Source organism: Lepeophtheirus salmonis, chromosome 1, assembly GCF_016086655.4.
Source record: "Lepeophtheirus salmonis chromosome 1, UVic_Lsal_1.4, whole genome shotgun sequence".
Taxonomy (NCBI): domain Eukaryota; kingdom Metazoa; phylum Arthropoda; class Copepoda; order Siphonostomatoida; family Caligidae; genus Lepeophtheirus; species Lepeophtheirus salmonis.
Genome location: NC_052131.2, coordinates 25,827,529 through 25,840,824, shown reverse-complemented (window position 1 = coordinate 25,840,824; position 13,296 = coordinate 25,827,529). Strand labels below are relative to the sequence as shown.

Sequence of the window (13,296 nt, the reverse complement as noted above, 5' to 3'; positions counted from 1 at the left end):
TAAAAAGACATCAGTCACTCACCTGTCCGTAGTATTCAGACTTTTCATACTCGTATGAAAGAACTTTTTGAAGTCGAGCCTCTTTATTCCCTTCCCTTCCTTCATCGAATCTAAAGAGAGAGGACTGAACAAGAGCCACATCCCGACTGGACTTTCTTGGCTTTCTATCAGTGAGCTCTAATTCTAACTCATAGCTTTCTGGTTCAATCTCAACGAGAACATCCCCAGAATTAAATTCATGAACTCCACCCTTTACATCCCAGACGCGCAGTATTCCAAACTCATAGGATCCCTGCGGAATATCCACAACACCAGGGAGATAAAGCCCCTCTGTAGTCAGATGTCGGCCAATAAAGATCTGATTACTCCCTGTAGAAGCATCCAGACCTGCAACAGAGCCCTCAGGAACACCAGAGTAGCGATTATAGGCACGCCACTCCAACCGAGCTGCCATATCAATATTGATAAGAAGCTCATATTTCTTTTTCCGATAGGTTTTATTAATAAAGCCCACACCGCACCCTCCCAGAACAGGAACGGTCTGTCCCACAAGAAGGGATCCGTGATGTTCTGAACGACAAATCACGGTCTTTTTATCTCCTGTTCCAGCATATACAGCCTCAGGAGGGATTTTATCATTGGATAAAGACTTCCATCGGAGTGTAGAAGAGGTGACGAGCTGTCCGTATATGGATTTGATAGAGGCATGAGAGCCGCCATGTGTGTCTCTGACCAATAAGGTCAGAGACAGAAATAAAAGTATCATTTGAAGGGGTTGTAGAGTTCGGAGCATTCTGAGATTGTCTGTCAATAATTATATAAAAGTGTTTGATAAATAATTGTTTCTTTATATGAATGGTTGTCGTTTTAATCTAAGTTGCTTTCATAGTGATCGGTGTCATGGCTATCATTCTAGAATCTTCCATCTCTATCATCTAAAAGAAAAATGGAAAAGTTATAAAATAGTCATTGAAAATAGGGAATCTATTTATATTTTTTTCCCTTCATATATATTATAATAAATATCTATTGTAAATATTTTGTAGAATGACTCCTAGTTTGTCATCACAATGTACCTTGTACAATATATACAAAGGATCTTGATCCAAACATTCATTCAAAACCCTCTTCTTTGTTAGATCGTTATTATATTTTTGTATTATAAAGAATTCCTTGTTATAAAAGAATTAAGTGAAAGCTTTCATTTATTAATATTAATGCTAACATATAAAATTTGTTAATTAATAGTAGTGTTAGATTCGAGTATTAGTAGAGCTCGATAAAAAATTAACTTTTTTACTAATATTCGAAAAATGACACTAACTCGCTCAAAAAGTTATTGAAAATACTCAAATGAATTCGAACGATAAATATTCAAGCAGTGATTAATCTCATCTCGAGTTATTTATACAAATTTATTAATAAATTCTTCTTTATAAATTTATTTGTCCTATATTTGGTGGGAATTTTTTTTATAGTCCCATAAATTCTTGTATTTATATGAAAATGTTATCATCAAAATCAGAAGATAAAGTGAATTATATTAATACAGCAAATTCTATTCGTATGTTTGTATGAAAATGATAGTTTCCAGGCGGGCGGCCTGGTACCCACAAGATATGCATTACTCTGCCATGGCATCCCAGTGTTGTCTGAAAGTAGATTTGAGGGCCTCGGTTTTTGGATGACGGACACTACAGGGGTGACCCTCAACATGCACCCAAAAGGTGTAGTATTTGGGTTGGCATCAGGGCAATAGATGGCCCAAGAGTATCAAAAAAAGTTCAAAAGAGTTTTGCAGATAGGTTTCTTCCATTAATGGTGTAAAAAGTGATCTCTCCATCCTCATCAGGCTCTTTCCAGCAACTTTTTGACAGCTCTTTCGACATTCTAGTGTAAAAATCCCCATATTTCTTGCATGGGCCCTTATTGTATTAAGGGGATTGGCCTGAGCTGTTTTCTTTCACTTCTCCAGGTTCAGCTTGGCCTTTTTGAGAGATGCCTGCTTCATCTCCAACGTTTCGGATTTGGTGACAACGTAGATTTTGGTCTGGGAGACGCCCAACTGCTGGGAGTGCGCGAATGATAATTCATCGATCACGTTCAAGTTTCCTTTTCTCGACTTGTACATAAGCTAGAGAGCTCAAGTTTGATCTATTTTGTAACTAACTGTTTATCTTTAATATATTGATGTATGAATTAATTTTAATCCCTCAACCTTAATTGATTATTGAATTGGTAAGTATTCAGTTTCAATGGGCCACCCGGTACATCAAATCACGTAGAGGATTCAGAAGTCGGTCTAAAATAAACTTTCTATTTTTTTACAGTGTGAATGCCGGATTGGAGTTGTTAAAGGTCAGTCTAGGATGTCTAGCTTTTAATCTGCATGTCATAAAAATGCTCCTCTCCGTAACTTTTTGAACCCTTTGAGCACTGGTAAAGGTGACTATTTGTACAATCTAGTGATGAAAATCGTGTTTATTTTGGGCATGTTAAAGAAAGAAATCAAAAACAATTTGGTAATCCTAACAATCTGAATAATGTTTTGGAGGAGAACAGCTTATACGTCATGACGATTCGTTCTATCAGCTTCAATATTCGTGGGAGAGAAGGATAACAATAACAGCCGAGAAAAAGAAAATTCATTCTTTAGATAAAAAATTCCGAAAAAGGGAGCCAGGTCAAAAATAAACAAAATTGACATCTATATCTCTGTTTCTACATTTTGGCTAAAACATTTTTTGTCCTATTTTGGGCGGGAGATATTTGATTCAAATTAATTGGTGCTAAGTTTTGAAACTGACTTCATTTTTGGACAGGAATTGTATAAACTCAAAATGAAAATACCTTTAATCCAACTTGACGAAACTTGATAGTTATAACTCGAATCCTACACTAAAAAAATACACAATATCTCTTGAATTCAAATACATTTGGAATTTTGTCAATATGTGACTCAACGTTACTAAAAATATTTATTCATGGAATTTTTTTTTTTGCATTATATCATCTTCAAGTTATGCAAGGTTTTGATACTATTTTGACCAAAAGATATTGTGTGGTATATTAGATATAAAATAAATATTTTATTCCGTCGTAAAACTTATGCATTTTTACAATACATAGATAAATAAATATACATTGCGTCAACACAAAAATAATCTTGAACTAAAATCAATATAATTAGAAATTATCGAATAGTTTTCTGCATTCCATATAGTATAATGTTTTATTTTAAAATGAACTTCTTTGTTTTAAATGGTTTTTTTCTTATTGAGCCACAGGAGTTTGGTAAAAATTTGATCAAAGATTACATAAAAAAAATGTTTCGACCAATTGATGGGAGACCCCTTTGAATATCAATTTCAAATTGACATGAATCGAAGTTGTGTGATTTTAATATTATAATAAGCTTACTTAAGACTACATATTGCTATTCAAAAATCCACAGAATCCAAACCAAATCAAACAATCAGGCGGAACTGACTGTTCGGTGTTTTAAATTATTCTTTGGTTTGGAAAATTTACATTAATGAAAATATTTTTCTGCTAATTCTTTATTTATGAACTTATCTCCTTTATATATATTTTTTCTCCATGAATCTATCATATTCTTTCTTTTAATAATAGATGGGATTTTTACAACTGTTAAGATGAAATTAATACACTAATCTTTTATCTATATAATTCTTTTATAATGTATTGGAATGTATTAAGCTAATTACTTAAGATATTCAAAAATAATGTAATGTTTGTCTTTTTTATAGAATTATAAAATGTGGAAACTTGGACTCAAGTCTGTAAATTGAGGACTTAAGATTTGATTTCAAAATGAAAGACTTAATATTTAACTTGAACTCAAAATCTAAGACCTAACACTTTACTTATTTCAGGTCATTTTATAACCAATCAGAACAAAAGAATCAACTATTAAAATGCCAACTGCTCAGTTTATTATGTGTATGGAGAATGTTTATATTGATGATAATTTGTAAAACTGCGTAAAATAAATCTCAAAGGTGTACAATCATTATCAAACCAAAAAAAAATAAAAAAAAACATTTTTGACTTATAAAACTTCTTTGATTTCTCTTTGGAAAATGAAGTTATGTTAGAAAGTGGGAAGAAAGTTGTACTAAAAGCAATGAGGAAGATCGTGTGTATAATGAGTATATTAAACACAAAAAACCCAAAATCAACCTTGCAAGCTACAAATTCACCAGATTTTCATCACTAATACTAAGCTTACAGTACAAGGTACAACTTGTACAATATTCCATCTCCTACACAACACATTATATAAAATCAAATCAAGGTCGTACGTATGCATTACTTAGAGAGAGTGAACATGCAAACAATAGTTTGACATCATCTAGTAATACGCAAAATATGGATAATTAGATAAAAATGATAGAGAGAGAGAAAACAAAGTAGAGAGCCTTTATAAAGGCCATTTATTATCCCTTCTACATACTCCTTGTAATAATAATAATAATAACTTATTCTTCAACGTTTAATAGGGCTCAATTATCCCATTAGGCACACAAGGGAACAATTTTCCTCTCAACTATTATATTGCTTTTAAGTTTAATAAGATATTTATATGACCCTACTATTTTTGGAAAAAATAAATCCTTTTGTCGATGGACACACGGTCATGAGTTCACTAAAAAAAGAAGTTAATTACATATATATATATATAAATACTTTCCTCTCTATGTCTGAGACGTATAGACAGCAAAACTGCTGGATGAAATTAGCCTATTTTTAGAGTTGACTCCTTTGTTATATTAAAAAGATCCATAAAATAAGTAGGCATTGATCAAATATTGACTTTCTACACAAAATAATTTTAAAACATCCCCGATGTCATATAAGTATGCTGTGCTTTGGGTCCTTACTTTCCTTTTACAATATTTATGTATAAACTTTTATGAGGTCATAGAAGAGAGGGAAAACGGGAAAAATAATTCAATAATTAAAAATACATTAGTTTAAGTAAAAAGTTCTGAGCGTTTTTGGTAGATGTCGTTAGCGAGCTATATCAGACAAATTTGATACATTGCATCAAAAAAAGCTTAAAGTACTCTTAAAGGTTAAGTGTACAATTTAAAGAAAGTCAATTTATAGTTTGGCGAAGCCAGTTGTGTCTTATTGCTCTCTGAAATGAAAGTAAAAATAGAGGAAATTTGATACATTCTTCAGTATCACACCAGCCAAAGTGAAAAGGCAGAGCAGGTGGGTAAAGAAATGTGCTGTTTATGGACCCAATACAAAAACTATAATCTTTGGTTACTTTTTTTAAATGTTCTTTTAATTGGTAGGATGGAGTTGCAATGATTAAGTATAAGTCACATTATATAATTACAATGACTCCATCTGACCTAGGATTTGTTTTGAAGTCAATATACATTAGTTATATTTCCCTTTCTAGGAGGAAACGGGAATCAAACCGTCGCACATGGAGTTCAAGATAATGACCTCTCCCATGTGCGTTATCTATAGAGCTACGTTGCTCCATACTTTTGGATTTCTTTTGAGTAAGGTATATTAGATCTGATATTGTTATGTTTTTGTATTTTTTCTTATGCTTTTGGGTATTAAGGGTATGAATGTTTTTTTACAGTTTTCAGAAATGGTGTGACTCATGGGCTTTAAAGTTGTGAAAAAGGCCTATTTTTGAAATTATTTCATCGTTTAAGTAAAAAATTAAATGAATCTAAAATAAAAATTAAATTCATTTGAATAATATTTTAAAGTGATTTTTATATGTTAATATATAATTTAAAGTGTAATATGAAGGGAAATATGCCATTCGATGCGTTCTATTTACGATACATAAAATGTCTCCCCCCCAGGTTATTCTCCTTTTTTTGTGCTAAGAAGCTATTCTAAAACAAATGCAGAAATTCGTCATTAATTTATAATACCTTTAAGACCCATATAATTACCATTGGCATGAATATGATTTTTTCCTGTATGTTTAAATATATTTAATTTCTAAAATACAGCCATAGATTTAAAAAAAATTCAGTAACTTTGATTCATTCAAAGATGGGCACTCAAGTTTCTCTTCAAGATTGTTAGGATCCCGATTTCCCGCGATCTCTCGGGTTTTTATAACAAAAATAAATATTTGAAGGGAAATTTCCCATTTAATTATTTCATTAATATTTGTTTCCTTTACACTATTCGTCAATAATAAAGTATTTTAAGATGAATATTTAACTATACATTATTTGCATGGTGCATTGCCAAAAAATGATATCCAAAAAGCAAATAAAACAAAATAACAAAAAAACATTTAATTATAACTTCACCTTCTCACGTACATATGGAATCTTAGATGCCCATATGAATCTATATTAAGCAATTACACAAAATACAGACGCCAGAGCAATATTTTTAAACGGTGCTAATCAAAAATATATATTTGTATCTATGATATAAATTATTTATCGTGAAAACTATGAGTTTTTTGATAATATTAAATTATATGTAATATTTGCAACATCTTTACATATTTCCAAATTTCTGGCACTATGTTTAATATTTTTATGAAAAACTTAAAAATGAATATAATAGGGTAATTTATAAAACTAAAAAAGGAAAACCCTAAGCCATCAACAAGAATAGCTCAACACAAAAAATAGCAAAATTCAATTAAAATAATTATTTAAATAATTTAGAGAAAATTGTTCAATAAAGTATAATATGACCTACTACTATTTTTGTAAGTTATTTTATGTAAATAATACATTTTGACTACATATGATTTTGGCCCATACATACAAGGGGGAGAAAATAACTCTCCCTCCATATAAAACATACTGTATTGTTTCATAATAATATATATAATTTATTCTATTATATAAAGGAATGGTTAAAAAACAGAAACACCTTGAATGACGACACGAGTGATCGATTTTACATTTTTTAAGGACAAACAAGTGGACTGGACTGCGGCACCAAAACAACACTAATAATGAAACATTCAACTATTAAGCGTGCCAAAAATTCCCACATAATTGCCCATAAGGGGGAGACGATGGTTTAACAAGGAAAGGAGAAATTCCCAATAGAGATGATACTTTGAATGCCCTAATGATATATACTTAAAACCGAAAAAATCTTAGACAATTTAAAAAAAAAAAACACGTCTAAAAGTCCTTAAAGCATGTGTCAAACATCACAAATAAAATGACTTGTATTGTTAAAAAAGGAAGTAAAGCAAAATAAAAGTACTTATGTATTATTAAAGTAAGTCCCCCCTAGCGATTCATCATTTCTGATGCAGAGAGGCTTTAAATGTACATAGATATCAAAAAAAAAAAAAAAAAAAAAAGAGAGCAAATTTGTAGAGATGTGTAAAATAACGACAAATTCTGAAAAATTAAATTTATTGACGTCATATTGGACAAAAAATGTAAAAAGCCATCATGGTATGGCCAAAAGCATCAATGACTACAACAGAACGAGAAAATGACCTGAAACAATTTTGATAAGTTTAGTTAGTTCCATTTAACTCTTTTAGTCATTTAACAGAAGGTTCAGTTCTCAGTTATTTTTTTTCTGATATATAGAATATAAATTATAATAATAAAAAAATTCTTACTTTGGCATTTTAGTACGCACCCACAAGACCATGTCTGACGTGATGCAGACTCTAAAGGTCAGTAAGGCAACTGTGTGTCAAGTCGAAAATCGTATGGTCATTGGGAAAACTTTAAGTACTATTATAAGAGTCGTAAACTAATCAAGTTGAAGCCATAGATTTAAGGATGTCTTTGAAAAGAACCCGCCTATTAAATTTGCCGAGTACGCCAAAAAGAGGAATCTCGTCCGTAAATAAGGCTGATGAAATAGTCACTGAAGAAGATGAAGAGGCCTCCTCATAAAAAAAACAACAACAACAAAAAAAACAGCAAAATCTCAGTTTTGAGCGTTGTCAGCTACTTTTGAATGACTTAAATCACTGTTAAAATGGGATATTTTTTTTCCTGATGAAAATAAATTAACTGTGGACCCTGTCTACAAAAAGAAAAATGTCCAAGATTTTAGCTTTGGTAATACCAGTAGCAACATCAGGACTGTCACCAAGACCAAGCACCCGGTCACTGTGAGGATGTTAGGGGATTATAGCCTTCATGGGAGAAAAATCTTTTCTTGTCCGGGTATGAATTGTAAGCTTTTTTTTGCTTTCATGGGGATTATCTTGCCTCATTTGTTTATGCTTTATTTAAATATTAAATGAAATGCTGAGCAACTAAGATTTCGGTTAACTGACTGGATCTTTTTGAATGAACTCACTGAACTTATCAAAAAATGGGATTGAAAATGGTCTCCAAACTTATTCCCATCTTACTATAAATACTTGAAAAGGAGTCAAAAAACCTATAACAAGTTATGTTCGTTTAAATTAGTTTTTGAAATTCAATTACTCCTCAAAAATAAATTTACGTCAATAAACTAGGTAAATAATTTGAGTTATTTTGCAAATAGTACAAATTGTTTTTGTCGATCCTAAGCAAAATCAAATGCTTGAGAATAAGGTCATGGGTTAAAAATAGCCTCTAAGCAAAAAGTTTATTAAGCATAATGAGAAAATCTATATATTTTTACTTTCAAAAAATAATATTGTTTGTTCAAATTGAAATATAGACGTTTAAAATTGAGAGTGCACTACAAAAAATGCACCAAAAACTGAACTTTATATTATGTTGGAAGTGAATAATAATTTCACACATGGTATTGGTATTTTTATCTCACTCAACATATCCTCAAAAACGTTAAAAGACTTGATTTTAGATAGTATTGGGGCAATTACGTGACATTTCACAACAGTGGGACTATTATTTATTTAATAGTATGAATATTCACGTCTTATCAAGACTTAATATAACTTCAAAAAATCCATTTTGAGAACACTACCTAGAAAGGGACTACAAGTAAATATAAGAATAAACAGCTGAAAAAGATACATAAGAATTGTTTATGTGAAGGGGATGGATACCATTGTGTTGAATATCTCAAATAGCTACATGAATTAAAGCTTTGGGTGTGGTATAAAAATTTATATAGTGGAGAGAGACAATTTACTGTTCCAAATTATAGTGAATCATAATGGTTTCGAGATGGTTTTCAACCTAAGACTTCAGATTCGGTTTAATGACTATTTCAATGCCTTTTTAAAGCAACAATGATGATAAAGTAATTAATAAAGTATGTATATTAATCGTTTATTAACTACGTATAGTATATGACTGAAGCAGTTTAATAGTCTACATCAGGGGGAAACAAATTATGGCCCCCCGACAAACACTTTTTTGTGGCCATCCAAAAAGCTTTGTATGAATTATAATTGTAAAGATATGACCCATCGGTATGTTGAAAAGAAGACACATTAAAATTAACCCTGATAGTTTGAAGAATGTTTCAGAGAAGAGAAGATTAGTTTGATATAATTTTTGTTCCTAAGTATTAAATTTAGGGAATCTAATTTGCACACATCAGTTTTAGATGAGGTTGCTTGTGTAATATAAAATAATAGCCATGAAGGTATAACACTTTTCTACCCACAGTACTCACATTAAAGGGAAAAAAAGAATACAAGAAATCAATAGTAAAAAGAGAGGAACAGCTTTTAATTGAACTCACTAAACCTCGATTAAATGGCTAATAAATCCTTAAGAAGGCATTATCAAGATAAGTAAAAGGTTCCATATTGAATTGTAATCGGCAAGAATCGGTCTTTCTTGAATTATCAAAATTGGTTTAATACTGTTGATTCCACCGATAACTATGCATAAAAAGTATTATGGATAATATGGCTTATTTGAGCTCATTTTTAGAGACAAAATTACGATTACAAATTAATAAAATGCTAGACCAGACGATTTCGTTCTGACAAATCCAAATAAAGAAAAGAAGGGGAATGCAGAGTATATAGAAAGATTACACAAATTGGAAGGTAATTACAGGAAATTTACTTAAAAGTAATAATTTAGAAATGTACACAATTTTAGTGTCCGATTCATTTGAATTGTATCATAAGTCGTTCAAAAAATCCGTAAAGGTAGAAGTTGGGTTGAGCAGTTTACTCTGAAACCACTAAGTAACTTTTAATCTAAATATTTCTTTTTTTGAATGTTTGTTGATTATTATTGTTTATTACAGATCTGAAGTCGATTAATATTGTTAATTGATAATATTAATATTGATAATATCAGTATGTGCCCCGGTTACATTAAAACAGACACAACTCCTCACTCGAGCACTGGTTTATACATATGTCAATTTCTAGGACAAGCATATAAAACTCAGTTAGGAACTGGAGACAGTTGAAGACCATTTGATCTCATATAGGCCAAACTAGTAAAATAATAAAACATAGCCTATTCTTAGTGTCGCAAGTATTTTTCTAGACGTTGGGAAGTTGAAATTATATCAGAGGACCATAAACAAAGAGGTTGACTTTAAATATCTAACAAAAAAGAGGCTGTCAAACTCCATACTATGAGCCAACCAGAAATAAATTGACTCCTGAGCGCGGAGAGGAATTAACTTTTTAAAATAAAAATTAATTGAACTAATTGTGATTGATAAATTTAAGTATTTTTTCCCTATCCGTAATTTATAAAAAGTTAAACATTAAAAAAAGTAAACATGTTTTTTTTTATTGTTAACAAAATTCCTTCACACATAACAAGGAATTGGAATCGACCATATCATTGGTATCGGGATGGGAATTAAATCAACTGAAAATTTGGTATCAGTGCATCCCTAATTTATATATAGTATAATATTCTAGTTACCTAAAGGATGTTTAATCTCGTACTTAAATCGTAATATCTCTGGAATGGAAATGCAATTCCTTATTTAACTGAAATTGTCTCATCCCTATTATTAGTGGCACAACTTTCTTCCAATCAAAATATAGATTGACCTAGATTGGTTGTGGAATGACCTAGTTTTTGTTTGTTGATTTAAAAAACACACAAACACAATTCATTTGTAATTTATCAGAATAATTTTCCAAACATAAAAAAAAATAATAATAATAATTTAAAATGTTTGTGTATAAGTCAAGATTGTATTCCCACATATGCGTATATAACTCATTTCACAACCATTTGTCATAATAACAAAGATCCCCCTTTCTTTCCTTACTTTTAGATGCTCTTAATGTTCAGTTGTAAAAAAATGGAATGTTTCGGAAGAAGAAAACACTCTGAACACTTTGACAAATGAAGGAAACACGGGCGTGTTGTCTTTTAAAAAGTCGTCATTCCCTGCATACAAATTTGATAATGAACCGTTTCAGTATGTTATAATATGTTTAAAGGCTTTCAAAAAGTGATGTGTCGACTACAGTCGAGCCGAATCAAATCATTAAGTCAATAAATTAGAAAAAGGAAAAACAATAACAGCATTAAATTGCTACTTGTATGCATTACATACTTCTTTTGCACATTATCTTTAGGTAGTTCCAGACAAAATAGGGCATCAGATTCAGGTAGGAGGAGTTAGGAGTGCAAATATACAACTTGGACACCTATTTATAGCAGTCTCATGCAGCTAATCCCAAGTCTTTGGTATCTGCCAGTACCTTCCTCTACTCTGGAAACCTTCTCTTGTTGATCCCAATCAGCTGTGAGACCTCAGCCTTGCTAATATCAAGATCGCTGTTCACAAAAATCATCACAACAGTGCACCGGCATTTGGCTGGAAAGGCTTGAAATCTTCTGTTGTTGACTCCATGGTGGTGTTTTGGCTATGAAGTAAAACCTTTAAATCTATATTTCACCCGAAGAAAAACATAACATAACAATAATCCAATTTCGTCAGCATATTTCCCGGAAAAATCCGGATATCTGAAGTTCCAATTTCGTTGTTACACCCTGGATGTACTCTATCTTCTCAGACATTCAAAAAATAACCTCAATAGATATTTTGATTAATTAGAAAATTACTTCCGTACAGAAGTACCCCTAAACTCAAAGTATCATTTGATGATGAGATTTAGTAATAAAAATCATAGGGAGAACTCAATTCTAAAAACTTAAATCAATTGTGACTTTATCATCCATTTCAAAATCGAATCACAGCTATATGAGTAAAATCGAAAATATGGACTCAAGTCTATTAGAACCAAGTCGACACAACACTATAGTTTCGAATAAAAAAGTATATTGTACATATAAATTGACTTTCAAATAAAAAATTAAATTGAGAAAAATGAAGCTAATTTAAATGATAAATCTATGCAAAAAAAAAAATACATTGAAAAAAGTATTGCCTTATATTGTTATCTTTATTTTTATTGTAACTGCTTTCCCTTACATAGTAAACATAGAAGACAAAGACAAATCAACTCATGTAATGATGAAGAAAACAGTGGAATAAATTGCTTTTTTATTTATTTTGGAAAAACGGAGAATATATATACGACTTCAAATTTATCAGAGTATTAAAAAAAATGTAAATATATATATTTACAAAAGAAATTGTCAAAAGTTGTGCTTTAAATTCATTCCCAGCAGGGTCGGATTAGCGTGAGTGGGGCCTGAGGCAAAGGTTCATGTGACTTTTTCATTTTTTAAATTGGATTTTGAAAAAATAATTTATCTGTTTTAGTAAATAAATATGGAACCTTTTTTGTTTCTAGTTGACTTTTTTTTTTTTTTTTTTTTGAGAAAAGTCTATTCTTTTTAATGGCTTTTTTAAAATAAAATATGTGGCTATTTTCTTGAAACACTTAATGTTATTGAATTGAATTATAACATTAATTAAAAATGGCCTTTCCTTTTTATTAATAATTCGTTGTATAAATTTAAAATTAAATACAGTGCAGGGCCAAATCAAAAGCATGACCTAAGGGGTTAACCCCCAGGAAACACCCTATAACTACCCTGATCACCAGTATTAAGATGGGTAACCACATCCATCATGCATGTACAATATTTGTATAAAAAATTATAATATTGGAAATTTTAATAATACAAATTTAAAGCCTTCAATATTCCCAAATAAAATTAAAGAGTTTATGTGATTAAAAATGTATCTTGTTTAGGAAAGAGATAACGGCATTATCAATCAAATTCTATAAGCATGAAAATTTCTCACCTGGTGCATTTTTTCTCCCCTGAGCAAAACACATTTTAAATCACAGAGGCTCTTTATTTTATAAGAGTTATGTATTAGGGTTTGAAGATTATAACATAGAAAGTCTTTGGAAATATATTAAGCATGATTGATTTGGTAATCCAAATTTCCATTTTGAGTTGTATAAAA

General features: G+C 30.6%; 1 protein-coding gene across 7 annotated transcripts in view; it reads right to left on the bottom strand.

Moving 5' to 3' along the window:
- LOC121122282 (protein unzipped) overlaps positions 1–13,296 on the bottom strand; it is a 301,683-nt gene that overhangs the window by 1,189 nt on the left and 287,198 nt on the right. For 6 of the 7 annotated variants that reach the window (XM_071890018.1, XM_071890016.1, XM_040717286.2 and 3 more), the window contains exon 2: positions 23–935. In XM_071890018.1, the coding sequence (XP_071746119.1) occupies positions 23–793 (771 nt within the window). In that variant the 5' untranslated portion in view covers positions 794–935. Of the gene's footprint in view, positions 1–22; positions 936–2,850; positions 2,935–13,296 lie in introns of those variants that run through there. The other variant, XM_040717290.2, reaches the window with a different exon arrangement.